The sequence below is a fragment of the Cervus canadensis genome, chromosome 23, assembly GCF_019320065.1.
Source record: "Cervus canadensis isolate Bull #8, Minnesota chromosome 23, ASM1932006v1, whole genome shotgun sequence".
Taxonomy (NCBI): Eukaryota; Metazoa; Chordata; class Mammalia; order Artiodactyla; family Cervidae; genus Cervus; species Cervus canadensis.
This window is the reverse complement of record NC_057408.1, coordinates 26,339,233-26,361,627: the sequence shown is the minus strand read 5'-3', so window position 1 is coordinate 26,361,627 and position 22,395 is coordinate 26,339,233. Positions and strand designations below refer to the sequence as shown.

The window sequence follows — 22,395 nt, the reverse complement described above, 5'->3', positions numbered from 1 at the left end:
TGAGTATACTATCTAGAAAATTGCAATTTCTCTACTAGAATCTGATAGTATTATTTATATATAATTTTGAAAGAATGCTTTTTAGACTAACACATAGGTATCCATCCCTGAATCTCTTTTCCTATGTATGCTATGATTGACAATCCTATCATTAATTAAACCAGAATTTATGTTAACACATCTGCTTAATGCCACTGGACTCAAACATTAAACCTTATTGATGCAGATATTGCATCAATGTGCATTTTTATAAGGTGTTCATCCAAGTTGATAAGCTGTTTATAAAGCTTCCATCCATGACAGAACTGACTGTGAGCCCCGAAGTCTCTTTCTTTTTTTTTTTTCTAATCTATTTTCCATGGATTGCTTCACCTGCTATTTATCATACTTTCAATTTCTTTAACCAAGATTATATACACTATTTTCTAAACAGGGAGCAGCCATTCATGGAATGATTCATGAAAATTTCCCTAACTATACTTTTTCAATTTTTATGTCAATATGATAGGAATATAAATGTTCTCTCAACCCATACATTTATTTTTTACTTGCAAGTTTTTGCTCTTTTAGAAGCTTCTTTTGTTTACTGTTCTTACTTTTCCCTAAGTAAATAATGATATGCATGTACAAGGATTTACTACAGTCTATGTCCTTTCCAACGACTTTTAATAGCTTCCAAAATTGTGGTATTTCAAGTGTGTTTTTCTTAGGCTTTTGTAAAATTATTTCTGCGTTGCTGACACAAAATGATATCAATGATACCTGATTGATATTGATGAAAAAATTATCTTCTATTACATGGTATGGATGCTTATGTCTCAAAATACAGAGCGAGAGATTGTAGGTATTCAACTGTTCCAACTTAAGCTCAAAATTACTTGAAATATTTGATTTGAACATTTATGATCAACTTGGTTCAGTTCAGTTTCACACCCTATTAATAAAAAATGAACGCATAAAGCAATTTTGAGGACACAGTATTCACTACTTTCTGTTCAACCTACGAATTTCGAATTTCACTTTGATTTGGATAGAATAATAAGAATCATTCTTACAAGGCTGATTAAAATCAAAGTGTTTTATTATCTGACTATCTAATGTTACCTTCAAGCTTTATGTCCAGCAGCTTAGCATATTTCCTTCATAACATTACAATAAAAGTAACTATTGCACCTAATTTTATACTGCATAATAAAAAAATGACATGGAAGAATCAGTTACAGTCTAAGCATCAATAAAAAAGGAAATGCTGAGAATTTTATCATGTTTTATTTTATGCACAGTAAGAGCAGTGCAGTTGATCATAATATTTAGGATGAATACTAATTCCAGTTTGAACCCAGTACTCCTTTCACTTACTTCTATCATTTTGGTAGCAATAAAATTAAAAAATTTCACACTTTCAATTATTTTTAAAAAGTTTCAATTTAATCTTGAGGAAATATTGATATGTGCTTTGTGATTGCATTGTGATATGATAAAGAAGTACTTTGAAAACATAAGAAAATAACTTATGAAAATCTCCAAAACATAGTCTATGCCCTTTTTTTTATAAAGCTGTAATATCAAAGAGAATATAAATTTACACTATATCTTTGACTCATAAACAAATACCAAGCATCTGTCTAAATTTGAAATCAGTTTTAAAATGTGTTGAAGACAATTTTAAAATATCAAACTGAAATGAATCACAGACTTTCAGTCATAAGCTTGCATATTCATAGAAAAGAGTTTTTGAAAGTTGTATATAACCACCCAGATTCTCCTAGATGTTTTTCTCTTTAGAGTATCAGGAAGTTAACACACAGAAACACTTTACTGTTACTTTGCAAGATTTACAAAGTGACTAAATGAAATAAAATTAAGACTATCTAGTTCATTGTCCTTTTCATATTAAACAGTCAAAAATTTTGAGAATTTGTATTTGGCATAAAAAAAAAAAAAAAAAAATCCGAAAGAGTATTTCAGGGGCCTGCTAGCGGGAATCTGCAATGTTAGCTTCACTTCCCTTATCTGCAGTCAGGGACTATATGGGATATTTACTCCAAGAAAATCAGAGAAGAGTATAAATTGCGTCTCTTTCTTTTCCCAGGGAACTGAAGTAAACAACTTTTCACCAAGCGACTACCAGTTTGCCCAAACATACATTAGCATTAAAAAAAAAAAAAAGTCTTAATGAAAAAAGCCCTAATTCTTTGACTGCACAGCGGAACCGAACATGCACGCTAATCTTTTAAAGCGAGGTCCCAGTTGGTTAAGATAATCATAATTTTCATCGTGATCAGAGACTGTGGAGTCTAGGGAGCTCAGGGATCCAGCCAAGGACCCTGTTCCCTCAAAAGCATAGGTTTGGAGGGAGTCGAAAGGCGGGGCACAGGGGTCGGTGTCAGCCTCTTCCAGCTTTTCTAGAATGAACTGCCTGAACACCGCGCTGTCCGGGCCGGCCTGCAGAGACTGCCGGTAGAGGCTGCGCATCTCCGCCCTGGCGGCTCTGCGGGGCTTGCGGCCCCGCATCACCGCGCTGCCCCGCAGCTGCGCGATGTCAAAGGCCTCCGTGTCCGCCTCTCCGCCACCTTCATCATCGTATCTGAATATATTCTCTCTGAAGTCTTCACTTTTCTCGGGAAACAGAGTCTGTTTCCTCCGTTGTTTCAGACCGAGGTTCAGGAAAATAAACCCTGTCAAACAAAGCGTATCAGAACATTGACACAAATACAATATTATACATTATAAATGTTTAGGCTTCATATTACACTTATTATAAATATAATGCATGTTTATATTTGTATTACTATATTATAAGTAAACATATAATGCCTAATAATGTTATACTATATATTCATTCTATTTATACTGAAACACATTATCAAATATTGTTGCATTTATAATATTAATGCATACTATAATTAAATATATAGTTATCTATTTACATTATAAACTATTGTTAAAGAGTATGTTATTTATAATAAGCTATAAATTCTTGCTTTTGTTACAAGCTCAAGACATAAGCTTCAGTTTTCTGATCATAAAGCAAAGATATATTTGTCATTGTAAATTTATCAAAGGAACTTGCAGAAAGATAAGGAAGTAGAGCAGACTTAACTGGCTGATGATTTAGAGTGGAAAAACATCAGAAAAATATAGTGAACTTTATATGATGATCAATTTATGACAACAGTTTATTTTTTTTTTCTTTATTGAAAATAGAACAAAGATGAGAAGATTTTCCAATCTACGTGCCTCTGTCAATCTCAGGAACCAGTGATCCGTGTTAGAGGAAGTGAAGCACCCTGAGCCGGTTTGATTTTTACCACTGAGACACATTCTGTGGCATAATTTCTTCTTAAGTTAGTATTTATTGACTACAAAGTCTGTACCAGTCATTTTTCTAAAAGCTCTACATATATTCATTGATTTGCTGTGATACCCATATTTTATTATAGTGCTCTAGTAAAGATGGTGAAAACGAAGTGCAGAGAGATTAAATCACAAGCCCAGGAAACAAAAAGCTGGTATTCAAAACCAGAAAGCTGGTTCACAATCTGTGCTTTACTATATGACACTAATTTCAGAAATTCCAAACTTATCAGGTTTTTGAGTCATAACACTGGTATGTTCACATCAAATTGTATCAATATGAAATAGTTTTAACATTGTGTAGAAATAGAACAATTTCAGAATGCTTTTAAAAAATTTTTGGAGACAAGTGTGTGTATGTGTGTTTCATGCGCAGTCAACCCTTACACAATCTCAGATCTTATGTATCTGTTCAGAATTTCATCTACAGAAACTGAAACAAACAGGAAGTAATGCTGCTAATATTATCAAAAGAGAAATACATTAGGCAATATTTTAGGTAAATCTCACATTTTAAATAAATTGAAATAGTGTTCCTGAAATAAGTTCACTGTGCCTGAATCCAGGTACAGTAATTCAATACAGCTGAGATATATGGTTGAAATAGAAAGGGATCTAATAAATAATTTTGCAATCTATGAGTGGAAGAGCACATTCATGAAACTTTCACAGGAAACTGCTGACTCTTGTTGAACCTGACATTCCACCGTTTCAATATGACTCATGCCCTGGACTGTGAGGTTGCCCTTGGTTCACTTGCAGGGTCTTGGGACTAGGTTTAGGTCTGTACCAGTGAGCAATTTTGTACTTGCAACCTGCAAACATTATACTGTTTCTACTGCTTCTTGCCTCTGCTATCTAGTTATCTAGCTGTAAATTCAGTTTTATGATAAAAGATCATCAAAAATAATTTCAAAAACTGAAGCTAGGTAGAAAAGAAGGGTAACATTGTTAAAAGAGAAATGCATGCTTTTTAAAGCTTTGAGAAAGATGAGAAGAGTGAAGGTAAAGCAAATCCTGAAGCATTTTGTATGTCAGTTTGAGTAGTGAGTTTGGGATTTCATAACCCACGGCTCATATGGCTGCTGTCAACATTCAATACAGTTGTGTTGGCTTTGATATGAAGTTATGAGGGAAGCAACAGAAGGGTTTAGACTATATAGACTGGTATGTTAAGAAAGGGTAAAAGTTATGCTTGATGCATAATGTGTAGTTTTGAAAGCCTAGCTAGAACATCTGGAACCTCATTTGCCTCATCTGTAAAATGAGCAGAACTCATTTCCTTGTGGAAACAGCAGCAACAACAAAAACAAACAGATGAAAACAAATGGAGCTCTTTTACTGAGATTTCTTTTGTGTTTAACACTTTAAGTAAGACTCTCTCTTTTACATTTTTAGAATGAAAGCTATGTTTATTTTTAACTACAAAGCTAGCTTAAACATAATTATCCATCACAAACAAGTGATTTTTTTTTTTCTAAAGCAGAAAACTTTCTGTTTTCTTTCCTCGTGATATATGCTGGAAAGTTGGAAACCCTGGGAGAGATGTGACTGACAGAATTATGTATGTCCTGATCAGTTGGGATTTCTTTTGTTTTTGTTTTTTTTTTGAGTAGAGTTGATTTACAATATTGTGTTAGTTTTCAGCGTACAGCAAAGCGAATCAGTTATGCGTGTACACATATTGACTCTTTCTTAGACTTTTTCCTGTATAGGCCAGTGCAGAGTATTGATGAGTGCCCTGGGCTCTAGAGTAGATCCTTGTTACTTCTCATTTACATTTTTTTCATCCTAACATTTACTCCCCCAATGCTCCTAGGCTTCAGTGTGCTGTCCTAAAGGATTGGATGGAGGTGTGTTATGGTTATGGAACCTCAGCACTTCATTTACTAGCTACCTGACCCTTTGTAAATCAGGTCACTCTTTGACTTTCACTTTCTTCATCTGTCCAATACAGGCGATAACAGTTGCTACATCTTGAGGTTATCTTGAGGAGTACACTGCACAATTTCTGCAAATCACTTAAGACAGTCTCCTGGAGTATAATAAGCACTCAACCGAAGTTTGCCTTTATTATTACTAATTTTTATATTACTATATGTTGCAGTGTGTGTGTCAAAACCACTCCTAAAAGGATGTGCACGTGTGTACTCACATACTCATCAAATTCAAGGATCATTGATTTTGAACTTGGAGTGCATATTCACTCTATTTTTCATTTACTCCACTTGATTTAAGAATTGTTAACACATTCAGAAGGTCAATTCAGATCAATTGATCAATAAAAGATCAATTCAGAAGGACAATTGAACACATACACAAACATACACACACACACAAGTCAACATTATATCATTATAATGGAATTAACTCTTTTCTATATGTATCATGCTGTCAATAAATGAATATATGCTCAGTTCACATGACTTACCAAATATTATCATAATGCATATCAGAATAGCAGTTATGACTTCTGCCCTGAACCCCATGGAAAGCATAAAATCCTTATGACTGCAGGTGTGTGTGCCATCAGCATCACCACAGTCACACACGTGTATGGTAAGGGTGTTTGTACTTGTAAGTGATGGGATTCCATTGTCAGCAATTAGGATGGATACGTAGAAAACAGGCTCTTCTTGAAGGCTAAAACCAGTTCTATTGGTCAAAATCACCGCTGTGTTATCTAAAACAAAAATCCATGGGCATAATTTTTTTCAATAATGCAAAAGAAGTTCATAGCCACTAAGTGTAGAAGAGGCAGAAATGTAGAGATTAAATAAGCTCAAATAAGAAAGAGTACATTTCTGATGAAAAAGAAAATTAAAAGATCAATTAAAAAAGTCATTTCTGATTTTGACATTGCCTAAATCCCAATTACAAAATTAGATGAATTATATGAATCAGTTCTAAAATGTTTTGTTTTTTTCATTTTTTTGTAAAGATAGGAAACATACATATGGAACACAGAAAAGAAATAACTTTTTATTTAGCCATTGACAGTATACGGGGGTACTAGCATTAAATGTATAAAGACACATCAGTTTCATTTGAATTAAATACTCATGACTCATTTTTCTAACAGAAACTCATTACTTTCACAAATAATATAAATACATGAGATTTTCAAAGTCATCTCTGTCACAGTAAGTGATCTCAAATAATGTATTTATTAATAAGACAAAAGAATTAATTTTACTTGGAGTTAAAGTTTCTTTTAGAACATTTCATTTCACCTTGACATTATTAACCTATTTTCTACTTATATTTCAGAGAATCGTTAAACCTTAATAGTACTGATTAATTCACCTGGCTAGAACACTCAAATAGTTAACAAAAATAAATTATATATACAAAATTAAATTAATATTTAATTTTTTTTCCTTGAATCCCCAAATATGCTAAATGGTCTTCTCCAAAGCAGTTTATTGTGTATCAGTTTATGATACACAATATGTTTCCCCCCAGACACTTTGTTTTTTGTGTATTGGCATTCCTTGAAAGATATTCTGTAGCAATCAAACAAATTCTAGAAGATACAAACAAATAAGAGGAGATAGATAAATGGAAGTCTTTGAAATAGATAAATGAAAATAAATGGAAGTCTTTTGAAACGTATGCCTACTTATCACTTTTCCCAAGTCTCCTTTAAAAACAAATTCTCCATCATGCTATTGAAGTCTACAAACCATCTGTGATTTTATTCAGCAGACAGATCAAACAGGTGAGAAAGTTTATACTTTTTGGAATGTATTTTCTTAAATTACTTATAACCACAAATACTAAACCAATATTAAATTTTTCTCTTTATGTGTCAATATATTTATTTTGTCCCACTAATTTATTTTTTATTAATATAAACTAATCTAAGCAAATATAAACAAATATAAACAAATTCTTATTTTGCTGTTCATTTTTTTTCACTAGGGAATTTGACAAAGGCAAAGGGGAAAGAATATGTTTGCATTTATCCTTCCGTAGAAGATCTCCCCTTGATGGGAGCTTAAACTCAGGTATAAGGAAGAACAGCTGCACGTGTTTGGTTATAGATGCCTGAATAATTAATCTTACAGCGCTGCATATCTTTGTGATATGAAGCAAAATTAGAATAGAAATGTATATGAAGACAAAAAATATTTTATTGAAGCAAAAAAGAACAATGCAGCTTTGTACAAAGTTAATCTACTTCTATATGGAAGGAAAAGGAACTCTGTCTCTCCATACAAAATCCTTTAGAACATTTTGTTCTTAGGCTGATACAACCATTTTGTTTTGAAGGGAAAAGAACAGCCTTTTCATATATTTATAGCTTCTAATTAATGATTCCAAATATCTTTGAATCAATCAAGTGACTATGAAAAGTGAAAGTGTTGGTTGCTCAGTTGTGCCTGATTCTTTGGGACCCCAAGGACTGTAGTCCTCCAGGCTCCTCTGCCCATGGAATTCTCCAGACAAGAATATTAGAGTGAGTTGCCATTCCCTTTTTCAGGGGATCTTCCCAACCCAGGATTGAACTCCAGTCACCCTCATTGCAGACAGATTCTTTACTGTATTAGCCACCAGGGAAGTATATGTCATTTTCTTCTCCAGATATGAAGACATGAGAGGGACTGCAATTAGATTTTCAAGGTCATTCAGACTTTACAAGGGCTTATAGCCAATAATTACTTGAAAAAGTGCTTCCAGTTTAAAGAAATCCAGTGGGAAATGAGGCTAGTATTCCCAGAACATTACTTTGGGTTTTGTTTCCCATTTCCATTCCCACTCCTTGAATAATTTCTCAACACTATCATATTGCAGGAACAGTATAAAAAGTAATGCTATGAATTTTCTTAAAATTAAACAAGATCTCGAAGAATGAATAGAAAGCTATTATAAGTGAATGGCATTACCTTGGTTATCTATGATTGTAAAACTCGAGTTATTTTCTTCCACAGATAGATTGAAATAAAAATGGTGATGTTCTATGGATTCATCTCTATCCACTGCACTGATGGTCTGAATCACCTAGGAAAAAAAAAATGGGGATAAGTTTTGATCATTCTCTTTATAATATTCTGATTATTATTTAAAATTATTATTAGCTTTTATTAAAATTGCTTTACCAAAATCTTTATGGATATTCCAAAGGATATCTCAAAATTTGTGGAAAATATGTAAATATTTTCTGAGGTTAAAAACATGTTTACTTGCTCCTTTCAAAAGAATGTCTTGATATTACATAGAAAGTAAATTCTTGTTAATGGATGAGATGATTTCCATAAGCTAAGTTTGTCAGAAAACATCCTCCAATCCTTCCTGCCTGGATTTCTCCTTTTTGTCCTTTTCTCCTTCTCTCTTTTTTATCTGAATACTAACCATTACGATTTGCTGAAGTTAAATAGTTCCTGCATATATTGGAGACATAACTGTAATAAACTTTATTGTCTTACTTGAGTATTTGTTAAAGTAGTGAGTTTATAAGTTGATTTTAGGAATAGTGTATTTAAAGCTTAGGGGCGATGTACATGATTTCCTTTCACCCACAAGACTATAGCAAAAGTGTTCCATGTCAAGTAAATTCCTCTCTCTATCTCAGATCATAAAAAAGTGAGATAATGCAACTATGAACAAATCAGCTCACAATTAGTCCTTTGCCTTCAAGACATGAAAGTGTCAGTCAAGTAGTTAATTATTGTCAAAAAAGAGATGTGCTGTCAAGATCAAATAGTGAGACTGTGATTAATTCTGGAAATTAAAGTAAATTGACTATAGAAGTTATTGTTTTGAATTTTCTAGAATTAAATTGCTTTTAACAATGTGTCAAACAAAAATATCCTTAGTTGCAGGATGACAGATATGATTTATAATCTTATATTTCAAAGGATATCTCTCCACATGCATGAAGAATCTTGTGAAACTAATGCAGTTTGTACATTATTTCTCTACATTGATTTATCTTTTCCCTTACAACACATTTCTAATTAAATCACAATCATGGAGTGTTAATGAAATAATCTAATAAAAGAAAACATTTTTATTCAATCCATGACAACAATAATAAATGTGCATTGTATCAGAATAATGCTTTTACTTTGAGTTATTACAAGATTTTGTATAGCCAGGATGAAGGATATGGGCTTGGAAGTCTAATATTCTGAATTCTGTCTTTCCCACTTAATGTTCTAAGTTTAAAAATTGGAGAAACATTTATTTATTTATTGGCCACACTGCACGGCAAGTGGGATCTTGGTTCCCGGGATGGTGGGGCTAACAGTAAAGAATCCACCTGCCATTGCAGAAGATGTAAGAAATACGGGTTTGATCCCTGAGTTGGGAAGATCCCCTGGAGGAGGGCATGGCAACCCACTCCAGTATTCTTGCCTGGAGAATCCCACGGACAGAGGAGCCTGGCAGGCTATAGTCCATAGAATTGAAAAGAGTCGGACATGACTGAGGCAACTTAACATGCATGTAAACGATGAATCAAATCCATGCCCTCTGCAATGGAAGCCCAAATTCTTAACCACTGGAGCACCAACTAGTTCACTTTGTTGCATATTTGAAACTAACACAACACTGTAAATCAACTATATTCCAATATATTTTTTTTAATAAGGAGATATCAATTTTTTGAATTCATTTTTAAGATTTTTATCTACTTTTAGGATAGATACACATTTAGCACTCAAAAAGGTGACTGAACATCTGTTCTAAAGGTCAAAGTGCTAATCAAATAATAGAGCTACAAGAAAATTGAGTCTGTAGTCTGTTTTCTTTCTTAGTTTAGAATGTTTTTAGGAAAAAATTATTGAGAAGCTCATGGTATCCTAACATTTTGATAGTAGACAGAGGCAGAACTACTGTTTCAAAAAATTTTTCACAAAATTATATTAGATGTATTTAAATTACATTAAATGTAATGTTTTGTAAATGTAATGTAACTTGTATAAATATACATTTATTCTGTTAAAAATGATATATTCTTAGATTTTATCTCAATATATATTTTCTCATTTTCCTTTGATAAATTATTTTGTAAACATTCTTTATAAAAGTTCATATAAAATCATCACATACAAATTTAAAATTATGAAAGTATGTAATGAATATCCCAAATGTATCCATTTAACAAACATTTCACTGGCATTTGGAACATGCCAAGTCATCTCAGGTCTGGGTGTCCCATGGTGGCTGGGGCCAAGAGTGTATCTGTCACCACTGCTTACATTCCAGCAGAACAGAGGTAGACATTTTCTCTAATTATTTGGACTTACAGCATTAAATATAAGAGAAAGAACTGGCATAAAGATCTAGAAGTCATTTGCATATGAACGGTAATTGACACATTTTGTGTATAACAGAAAGAGTGAAAAAAATAAAAAGTTTGGGACAGGAGAGAGAGGAAGATGAAGAGAAAACTGGGATCGCACTGTGGGATCATAGAAACTTAGGCAGGAGAAAATTTTTACATGGAAAGAATGTAAATGTCTTTACTTTAGACAGTGTATTGGTATGAAGGAATCTAAAAATTACTGCTATTCTACTTCTGGAAAAGATATTTGGTATCAGTCAAGATAATGGGAATCATTAATTTGAAAAATGATGACTATTTACACCAAACAGAAAAGGCAAATTGCCCCAATGTCAGCTCATTTATTATATCCATACTTTGCAAACCCCTGAAAAGTTTTACTCTTCCTCTCCTCCCCATCCTGGCCATTTGCACATAAGGAACAGAAATAAAACTTCTGCTTAGCCACATAGGTCATTAGGGGAATGTCTGATTTCCTTCAGAATAGAATGCACTGTTCTGGCATTTTGGTTTCCTACAGTGATTGTATTATCTACCCAAAGCAGATAGATACAGGAGACCTTTTAACACACCATTTTGTCCAGCTGTCTGAGGCTGTGGGAAATGAGACAAGAGTGATTTTCCTAGTACGAGAAAAAACATAAAATATTTCCCTATATTTTTATTACATGTGAAAATCATCATATTCTGTCAAACAAACATTAAAATTAATTTTACCTTTTTCTCTTCTACATTTTAAAAACTTTGTGGCAAAAGCACTTAACATGAGATCCACCCTCTTAAACACATTTTTAACCATAGGGACAATGTCACAGGCTTATTCACCCAGCTAAATGGAAACATTATGCCTGTTGAAGAGCAACTTCCTCTTCTTTTTTTTTTAATGCTTTCAGAAAAATTAAAATTCTATCATATTTATTTGTCAGCACTTTACTCACTTTACTAGATAATCTTATGTTCTCAAACATATTTTCTTCTTTTTGGAAGTCTGCTTTGTATGAATTATACGTATTATTGTGTGGACCTATGCTTCGGAACACTATGAACTGACAGGGCAGGAAGCAGAGATTTAATTTTCATTATTATTTTAAAATATACTACCAAAAAATAAATAAAATACTACCAAATGTGTTTCAGTATTAAGGGAGATTTTGACTATTAGACTGAGTACCAGTTATATCATTTCATTCTTACTTTCAAATATTTTCTGCCACTCTGTAGATTGTCTTTTTTATTCTTTTAACAGAGATTTTTCACAGGCTTAATTTTGATTACATCAAATTAATACATGTTTTCTCTTATGGATTGGTATTTTGGTGCTATATTTAAGAACTCTTTGTCCAGCCATAAGATAATTCTTTCTCCTCTGTTTATCTCTAGTTTTAGGCTTATATTTAAATCTATGATACATCATAAAATAATCTTTGTATAAAGTGTGAGGCTTAGATGGAGTTTTCCATTTCCTCCCTCTTTCTTTCGTATTCATTTGTTACAGCAAAATTTGTTGAAAAGACTGGAGAATTTTAATACATTTATGTATCATCTTCCCAACACTGTTTATATCATTCAGATTTTCAAATTATTAGAACACACAAACATCACATTACAAAATAGGGATTTAATTTTTACAATTTACCTAATTTTTCTTTCTTTTTCTTGATATGCATACTCAAAGGTATCATTTCATTGTCTTTCAAAAAAATTTTTGAAATAAAATAATCTGATTAATTAAAATGTATTAACTTACTTTAAGAAAGAAAAATGAAATTTATTGAATTATTGCTTCTGAGATATTTTATAAAAACAACATAATACATTTCAAACCAACCAGAATAAATCAAGAATGTATGTAAGAAAACCTCCAATAAAAACAAAACCAATACCAGTAATACATTTATATTGGTTTTTGTAACTTTCAATTTTTGCTTTATAGTTTTGTAAGTACTTGATTTTTTTTTTTTTTTTGATGCTTCCAAATTGTGGTGTTAGAGAAGACTCTTGAGAGTTCTTTGGACAGTCAGCAGATCAAACTAGTCAATCCTAAAGGAAATCAACCCTGAATTTTCATTGGAAGAACTGATGCTGAAACTGAGTCTCCAATATTTTGGCCACCTAATGTGAAGAACTGATTCATTGGAAAAGAACCTAAGGCTAGGAAAGATTGAGGGCAAGAGGAGAAGGGGGAAACAGGATGAAATCGTTGCATGGCATCACTGACTCAGTGGACATGAGTTTGAGCAAACTCAGGGAGATAGTGAAGGACAGGGAAGCCTGGCGTGCTGCAGTTCATGGAGTTGCAGAGAGTCTGACACGACTTAAAGACTAAACAACAGCAATATTTATTCAGTATTTTAAAAAGTAGTTTGTTTTTTTTAAATGTTTTATGACATTTAATAGGATGCCTAAAAAAATGTAAAGTTATTGTGTATTGGAACTGAGATACTTAAAGGAGAATCTAACTTAAACTCTACATTTTACAAATGTAAAAAGGTAAGCCCCATATGAGAAAATGTGTGAAAAAACTGTGAAGAAATGATAATGTATTTCAAAATGAGTATGCTTTCCTAAGTCTTTATATATTTAATAATTCATTTCAAATTGAATTTCATCTGTTGATGTCTGATGTATTTTACATGTCATTTTGTCTTTATTTGCATGATGGCTGAAATAATAAAAATTAATTAATATTATATACTCTACAGAATCACAAAAAATCATTTCTATATTGACAAAGTACAAATGACTTACTATTAAATTCTAAGGGTTAGCAGATTTTTCAAACATGAGGAATTTGGAAGTAGAAAATTTGAAGTTTACATATTTTTTTGAAAGAAAGAAATTTAAATTATATGTAACTTACAACATTAAAGCCTATAATTAATATAGCCAAATAAAGGTTATTTTTATTAATATAATTTCAAAGATGGAGGAATACATAGAATATGCTATTCTCTATAACACAAAGTACTGTTTAGATATAGGCAATTTATGACAGATTCTTACCTGACCAGAGACTGCATTTTCACAAACGTAAGTCTCATAGTATTCAGAAAATTCAGGAGCATGATCATTGATATTGAGAACTTGTACATAGACAGGGACTGAAGAAATCCGTGCTATATTGTCTGCAAATTGAGTAAACAGAATGAAAATAAAGAATAATGCTGCTGTTAGGGGTAACATGGTCATGAAAATTGCATTAGAGGCTATGTGGTATATTTTTATTTCACATGAATAAAAGCTGAGGACAGGATCATTATATATTTCATTTATAGCACTATGGCCTACAAAAAATGTTCTCAGAACATTCAGCTCAATCAGTGTTTATCGAGTGCCTTGTACCTGCCATGGACTGCAGGAAGCTGATGAGGAAAAGCAGTCAAACTAAAGAAGATAGTCAGGTATGTGAACATTTTTTTTTTTTAAATCCAGGAACAGTCAAACATATTTGTATTCTCCCTGGCCTCTACTAACTAAATACCAGTAGCATTGTCCACTCTAGTTGTGATGATCTAAACTGTCTTCAGACGCGGCCTGAGGGTACTAGGAGGCAAAACTAGAAGGTCACAGCTATGACCTGTTGAAAGAAAATGCTAGTCACTCAGTCGTGTCTGACTTTTTGTGACCCTGTGAACTGTAGCCTGCCAGGGTCCTCGGTCCATAGGATTCTCCAGGCAAGAGAAGTGGGTTGCCCATGCCCTTCTCCAGGGGATCTTCCTGACCTAGGCATGGAACGTGGGTCTCCTGCATTGCAGGCAGATTTTTTATCAACTGAGCCATCAGGGAATGGTATTGCATATTATTATTTTAAATCTTTCTTTCTTCATTTAAAAAGCCACTTGAAGATACATACATTGAAGAGTGGGGAGAAGGAGTTTCCTTTGTCTCAGTGTCTTTATAATCTTGCATGCTCTTTTTTTTTTTAATCAAAAAAACATTATATTTGCAATTGTAATGTGTAAAGGCAAAGAACAATTAAAAAAAGAGAGAATTAGTTCTGCTGAAAATTAGGGAAAAGTCTTTCCTTCCTTCAACTTCTTAGAGTATTTACTTTAGAAAAGCTTGTAAATTATTTTTCTATCTCTTTGAAATGTATGTTAACTTTTTAAAACTGAGATAAATCTCTTGCCAACTTTACAACCCAAGCTTGTCTTTTTTCAGGGCTGGGAGCCAATTCTTTGGCATGTAATTAATCATCAAGGAAGATATTAATAGCATATTTTCTCCCATTTTCTGTGGGAGGGTAAGCACCTAGCTTCAGCGAAGACCTTGACCAAGATACAAAACTATTTCTTGTCACAAATGTATAAAACGTTTAGTTTCCATATGGATAAAGCCAGTTAGCAAACACAAACGGTCACTCCAACTACTTAGTGGACTTAGGATGAACTGTGTGACACATGGTGGCGTTAAGTGCTCCTGCTTTAACACCTTAATTGTCTATCTAGGCTTCCTGGTGGCTCAGTGGTGAAGAATCCGCCCTGGGTCTGGAAGATCACTTGGAGAAGGGAATGGCTACCCATTCCATTATTTTGAGACATGCCTGCAGTGGATCCTATTTGGTTGGCTATGTAAAAGGCTGAGGTTTCTTTCCGACTCAGCAATTTCTTTCCAACTATGATACATTTCTACCTCATGCGAAGAGTTGACTCATTGGAAAGGACCCTGATGCTGGGAGGGATGGGGGCAGGAGGAGAAGGGGACAATACAGGATGAGATGGCTGGATGGCATCACCAACTGGATGGACATGAGTTTGAGTAAACTCTGGGAGTTGGTGATGGACAGGGAGGCCTAGCCTGCTGCGAGCAATTCATGGGGTCGCAAAGAGTCAGACATGACTGAGTGACTGAACTGAACTGATGATACATTTCAAATCCTGGCTTGATGCTTTTTAATTATAAAACTGTTTGTATCTGTTTCACCTTGTGAAGAGATTTCCCAGGTTGGGATGAGATTTTTTTATGTAATTATTTTAACCAATACATAACCAATTAGTTAAAATTAAAACTTGCAATTTTTATTGCATATAAAAGAAACTCATGGGCTTTAGGAAATACATAAACCACTAAGAATTATTATTTGGTGACTCTTCTCTATTGTATTATGTTCAGGATCAAATAGATTAAAAACATTAAAATATGAAAAGATATTTCTAGAAATTTCAAGATGAAATTATTCAAAACCTAAGATTCACACTTTATGGTTTGTACATCACTGTAGAACAACTTTCTGCCTAAATAAAATGGGAAAAAGTATATCAGTTATAAATAAATTTAAGAAAATTAGTTTAAAAAATTCACTTAAAATCTTTGTCCTTTTTTTTGTTTGTTTTTTTCTGAAAAAGTTGCTTAAAATTAGGTTCAGGAATCAGAGAAGATAGTGGAGGAGTAAGAGGGGGAGATTGCTAGCCTTCCCCCAAATACATCAAAAACTGAAGATACGAAACAACTTCTACAAAGCAACTTCTAGGCGATTGCAGACGACCCCAGGCCTCAAAAGAGGTAGGAGAGAGGAGGGAGACATAAAAAAGAGAAAAGAGGAAGAAATTCTTGGCAGGAGCTTGTGCCCCAAGGGAGGGAGGGAGCCCTGAAACAGGAGTTCCCGTGCACTGGGAATCTCCCTCACAGGCGGGCCCAAAGGGGAGCTGCGAAGTCTTGGAAAATCAGGCAAAGCAGGGGGTTGGAGGGCAGTAAACAGAGAAAGCTGTACTTCTTAGCCCATTAACAACTCCCGGACTGTGACCCCAAACAGGCTCGGGAACCGAGAGTGGTGCTGCAGACAAACCCAATGGGCACACACAACCCTTGCAGCAGAGAGGGCGGGCCCAGGTAGCCGGCGGACAAACACAGCCGGGGCAAAGGGCGGGACTGGGGTGCAGACAGAGGGGAGGCTTGCAAACCTGGGCAGCGCACACAACCCTTCGCAGAGCCGGAAGAACAAATAACCCCCCCGCGACAAAGAGTGTAGGCAGTGAGACGAAAGAAGTGCACGTAAACCCCGCGATGCAGAGAACGGGCACGGGGAGCCGAAACAAGTCCGCACTAGCCCCACGACGCAGAGGGTGAGCGAAGCCCACACGAGTCTCCGCGACGCGAAAGGACCCACGCAAGCAGCTACCTAGCAAGTTTCGGCCAGCAGCGCAGGGCGGGAAACGGGAACAGAAGCACCGGCAAGGATCCAAGGGGCAAGTAGGAGGCTGGCGGCACTGCAGTTATGCTGAGAGGGCCACTTTGAAGCAGCTGCGGAAATAGACGCTCCTAACACCCTGAAAGCTACAACAGCTGCCCAAAGGCATACTGCACCCATAGACGCTCCAAAACCTACTACTGGACACTGCCCTTCAGACAGACCAGATCCAGCCCCATCAACCGGAACACAGGCACAAGCTCCGCCAACCAGGAAAACATCACAGGAGCTAACCCAACACCATCCACAGAGGCGAACTCCACAACCAAGAGCTAGGACCTTGAAAACCCTTCGTTTATTCTTTTTTTTTTTCCTGTTTCATTTCTTTCGTTTTCTCTCTTTCTTTCTTTTTCTCTTACTAATCACACTGTTTATTCCCCCAACATATCGCCACATTCACACTAGCATTTACTGGCACTGTGAAGTTTTCCTCTTTGAATTTCTTCTTAAAAAAAAAAAAATCATTTTAAGATTCTTTCTTTTTATAAATCACACTGCTTATTGCCCAACATGTTTCCACCATCATGTTAGTGCTTTGTGTTGCTGTGGAGTTTTCCTTGTTTAAAAAAAAAATTTTTTTTTTTAATTTTTTTTTCTCTTTTTTTTTTTTAGTAAATCACACGGTTTATAGCCTTTTGCGGTGCTGTGGATTTTCTTCGTTGTGTTCCTTGTCAAAAAAAAAAAAAAAGGCAAGAAAAACATTCATTTTAGGGTTTTGTTTTTGTTTTTCTTTTTTCTCCTCACGTTTTTTCCTTTCTTGATGAGTTGGGTTTTTTGTTTGTTTTTTGTTTTTTGTTTTGGATATACTCAATGCTTTTCCTACTGTTTTTTTACCAGCTGTAGCTATTTCTGAATATATATAAATCTTTTCCACACATGTCTATTAATATTTGCTCTATTTTTCTTCTCTTTTTTAATTTTTTAAAACCTCTTCTCCACCCTTTCCTTTTCTTTTCCCTCCCTTCTCTTTCTTTTTTCTCTCTTTTTTTATTCTCCATTTTTCCCTTCACTCTTTCTTCTTTCACCAAGTAGGTTAAACTGGTGAGCTCTCTATGCTATGTTTCCAAGTTGGCCCTCTGCTCATGTTCCGATTTCCAGATTGAGCTTTAATTAGCTCTTCTTTCAATTGGTTGATGTCACCTGTGGTTTCCCTTGCTCACCAAGTCAATCTCCTGTACTCTTTTCTTTAGAATGCTTTGGTTATAACTGTATGTGTGGAAGTGTGTGTCTTTATGTCCATTTCTCTAGATACATACCTGACCTTCTACCACAAGAACACAGGCACAAGTCACCCCCAATAAGAAATCAACACAAACCACTCAACCAGCATTTCCCTCCGAGGGCAAAAATCAAAAGGAAGAAGTTCAGTTTAGTTCAGTCATGTCTGACTCTTTGCGACCCCATGAACCGCAGCACACCAGGCCTCCCTGTCCATCACCAACTCCCAGAGTCCACCCAAACCCATGTCCATCGAGTTGGTGATGCCATCTAACCATCTCATCCTCTGCCGTCCCCTTCTCCACCTGCCCTCAATCTTTCCCAGCATCAGGGATTTTTCCAGTGAGTGAGCTCTTCACATCAGGTGGCCAAAGTATTGAAGTTGCAGCTTCAACATCAGTCCTTCCAATGAACACCCAGGACTTATCTCCTTCAGGATGGACTGGTTGTATCTCCTTGCAGTCCAAGGGACTCTCAAGAGTCTTCTCCAACACTACAGTTCAAAAGCATCAATTCTTAGGCATTCAGCTTTCTTTATAGTCCAAATCTCACATCCATATATGACGACTGGAAAAACCATAGCCTTGACTAGACGGACCTTTGTTGGCAAAGTAATGTCTCTGCTTTTTAATATGCTATCTAGGTTGGTCATAACTTTCCTTCCAAAGAGTAAGTGTCTTTTAATTTCATGGCTGCAATCACCATCTGCAGTGATTTTGGAGCTCCCAAAAATAAAGCCTGAAACTGTTACCACTGTTTCCCCATCTATTTGCCATGAAGTGATGGGACCAGATGCCATGATCTTAGTTTTCTGAGGATGAACTTTAAGCCAACTTTTTCATTCTCCTATTTCACTTTCATCAAGCGGCTCTTTAGTTCTTCTTCACTTTTCTGCCATAAGGGTGGTGTCTTCTGCATATCTGAGGTTATTGGTATTTCCCCCGGCAATCTTGATTCCAGCTTCTGATTCCTCCAGCCCAGCATTTCTCATGATGTACTCTGCATATAAGTTAAATGAGCAGGGTGGCAATGTAGAGCCTTGACGTACTCCTTTTCCTATTTGGAACCAGTCTGTTGTTCCATGTCCAGTTCTAACTATTGCTTCCTGACCTACATACAGGTTTCTCAAGAGGCAGGTCAGGTGGTCTGGTATGCCCATCTGTTTCAGAATTTTCCACAGTTTATTGTGATCTATACAGTCAAAGGCTTTGGCATAGTCAATAAAGCAGAAATAGATATTTTTCTGGAACTCGCTTGCCTTTTTGATGATCCATCAGATGTTGGCGATTTGATCTCTGGTTCCTCTGCCTTTTCTAAAACCAGCTTGAAGTAATATAACCCAAAAGCCTGGGAAAAGGAGACCTCAAGAGGAGCAAGTTAGATAAAAAAATGATGAAAATAGAAATACAACACAAATGAAAGAGGAAGGTAGAAACTCACAAGACCAAATAAACAATGTAATCTCCCTGAAAGGGAATTCAGAATAATGATAGTTAAAGATGCTCCTAAAACTTGAAAATAGAATGGAGAAAATGCAAGAAGCACTTAGCACAGTTAATGCAACCACCAAGAACATAGAGGAATTAAAGAATAAGCAAACAGAGATGAATAACACAATTACTGAAATTAAACATACTCTAGAAGGAACCAATAGCAGAATAGCTTAGAGGAATAGAGATGTGAGCTGGAGGATAGAATGGTGGAAATAACCACTGAAGAGCAGAATAAAGGGAAAGGAATAAAAAAAAAAAAGAGAAAGGCCTCAGAAACCTTTGGGACAATATTAAATGCACCAATATTCGAGTTATAGGAGTCTCAGAGGAACAAGAAAAAAAGAGGTACTGAGAAAATTTATGAAGAATTTATAGTTGAAAACTTCCCCAACATGGGAAGGGAAATAGTCAATCAAGTCCAAGAAGCGCAGAGAGTCCCCTAGAGTTTAAACCCAAGGAGAAACTCATTGAGACACATTTTAATCAAGCTAGCAGAGATTATGCACAAAGAAAGAATATTAAAAGCAGCAAGGGAAAAGCAACAAGTAACATACAAGGGAAAACCCATAAAATTAACTGTGGATCTTTCTGCAGAAACTGTACAGGCCAGAAGGGAATGGCAGGATATACTTACAGTACTGAAAGAGAAAAACTTACAACCACGATTACTATACCCAGCAAAGATCTCATTCAAAATTGGCCCAGAAATCAAAAGCTTTCAGACAAGCAGAAAGTAAGAGAATTCAGCACCACCAAACCAGCTTTGCAACAAACACTAAAGGGACTTACATAGCCTGTAAACACAAGAGAAAGGAAAGACCTACAAAAACAAACCCAAAACAATCAAGAAAATGCCAATAGGAACATATGTATCAATAATTACATTAAATGTAAATGGATGAAATGCATCAACCAAAAGATAGAGACTGACTGAATGGATACAAAAACAAGACCCATATATATGCTGCCTACAGGAGACCCACTTCAGACCTAGAGACACATACAGACACATACACAAAGTAAAAGGATGAAAGGATGAATAAAGATATTCCATGTGAACGGAAACCAAAAGAAAGCTGGAGTGGCAATCCTTATTTCAGACAAAATAGACTTTAAAATAAAGAATATTGTAAGAGACAAAGAAGGACACTACATAATGACCAAGGGATCAATCCAAGAAGACATAACAAATGTAAATGTCCATGCACTCAACATAAGAGCACCTCAATACATAGGGAAACACTAACAGACATAAGAAGAGAAATCAACAGCAACACAATAATAGTGGGGGACTTTAATACCCCACTTTCGTCAATGGATAGATCATCAAAAGAAAGAATCAATAAGGAAACACAAACCTTAAATGAAACATTAGACCAAATGGACCTAAATGATAATTTCAGGACTTTCCATCCAAATGCAGAAGAATACACTTCTTCTCAAGTGCACATGGAACATTCTTTAGCATAGGCCACATCTTGGGCCACAAATCAAGCCTCAGTAAATTTAAGAAAATTCAAATTGTATCAAGTATATTCTCTGACCACAACACTATGAGATTAGATATCAACTACAGGGGAAAAAAAACAAAACAGCAAAAAACACAAACTCATGGAGATTAAAAAATACATTACTAAATAGCAAAGAAATTACTGAAGAAATAAAAAAAATAAATCAAAGGATTCCTAGAAACAAATGACAATGAAATTATGATGACCCAAAACCTATGGGACTCAGCAAAGCAGTTCTAAGAGGGAGGTTTATAGTTGTACAATCATACCTCAAGAAGCAAGAAAAACATCGAATGGACAGCCTAATTCTACATCTAAAACAGCTGGAAAAAGAAGAACAGAAACCCCCCAAAGTCAGCAGAGGGAAGGAGAGCATAGAAATCAGAGCAGAAACAAATGAAAAAGAAATGAAGGAAACAATATTAAAGATTAATAAAACTAAAAGCTGGTTCTTTGAGAAGATTAATAAAATTGACAAAACACTAGCCAGACTCATCAAGACAAAAAAGGGAGAAAAATAAAATCAATAAAATTAGAAATGAAAAAGGAGAGATTACAATAGGTAACACAGAAATATAAAGGATCATAAGAGAATATTATGAGTAACTATATACTAACAAAATGGACAACCTAGAGGAAATGGACAGATACTTAGAAAAAATGAGCCTCCCAAGATTGAACCACGAAGAAATAGAAATTATGAGCAACCCAATTACAAACAGTGAACTTGAAGCAATGATCAAAAATCTCTCCTAAAACAAAAGCCCAGGGCCAGATCACTTCACAGGGGAAATCTATCAAACATTCAGAGAAAAGCTACTGCCTATTTTTCTGAAACTCTTCCAAAATTGCAGAGGAAGGAACACTTCCAAACTCATTCTATGAGGCCACAATCACCCTGATGCTAAAACCAGGAAAAGACAATATAAAAAAAAAGAAAACTATAGGCCAATATCACTGATGAATATAGATGCAAAAATCCTCAACAAAATTCTAGCAAACAGAATCCAACAACACATTAAAAAGCTCATGCACCATTTTCAAGTCAGGTTTATTCCAGGGATGCAAGGATTCTTCAATATATGTAAATCAACCAACATGATACACCATTAAGAACAAATTGAAAGATAAAAACCATATGATCATCTCAATGATCAGAAAAAGCCTTCAACAAAATCCAGCATCGATTTATGGTAAAAAACACTTCAAAAAATAGGCATAGAAGGAACTTCCCTCAACATAGTAAAGGTCATGTGTGAAAAGCCCACAGCAAACATTATTCTCAATGGTGAAAACTAAAAACTTTCCCTCTAAGATCAGGAATAAGACAAGGGTGTC

General features: G+C 35.0%; 1 protein-coding gene across 1 annotated transcript in view; it reads right to left on the bottom strand.

The window, feature by feature from the left end:
• Positions 1–1,253: 1,253 nt before the first annotated feature.
• The window catches only part of CDH19 (cadherin 19), a 71,204-nt gene continuing 50,062 nt past the window's right edge, over positions 1,254–22,395 (bottom strand). Inside the window, exons 9-12 of the mRNA XM_043444374.1 lie at positions 13,652–13,773; positions 8,247–8,361; positions 5,789–6,040; positions 1,254–2,678 (exon numbers count right to left, since the gene is read on the bottom strand). Coding sequence (XP_043300309.1) covers positions 2,188–2,678; positions 5,789–6,040; positions 8,247–8,361; positions 13,652–13,773 — 980 coding nt within the window. The 3' untranslated portion in view covers positions 1,254–2,187. The remainder of the gene's footprint in view (positions 2,679–5,788; positions 6,041–8,246; positions 8,362–13,651; positions 13,774–22,395) is intronic.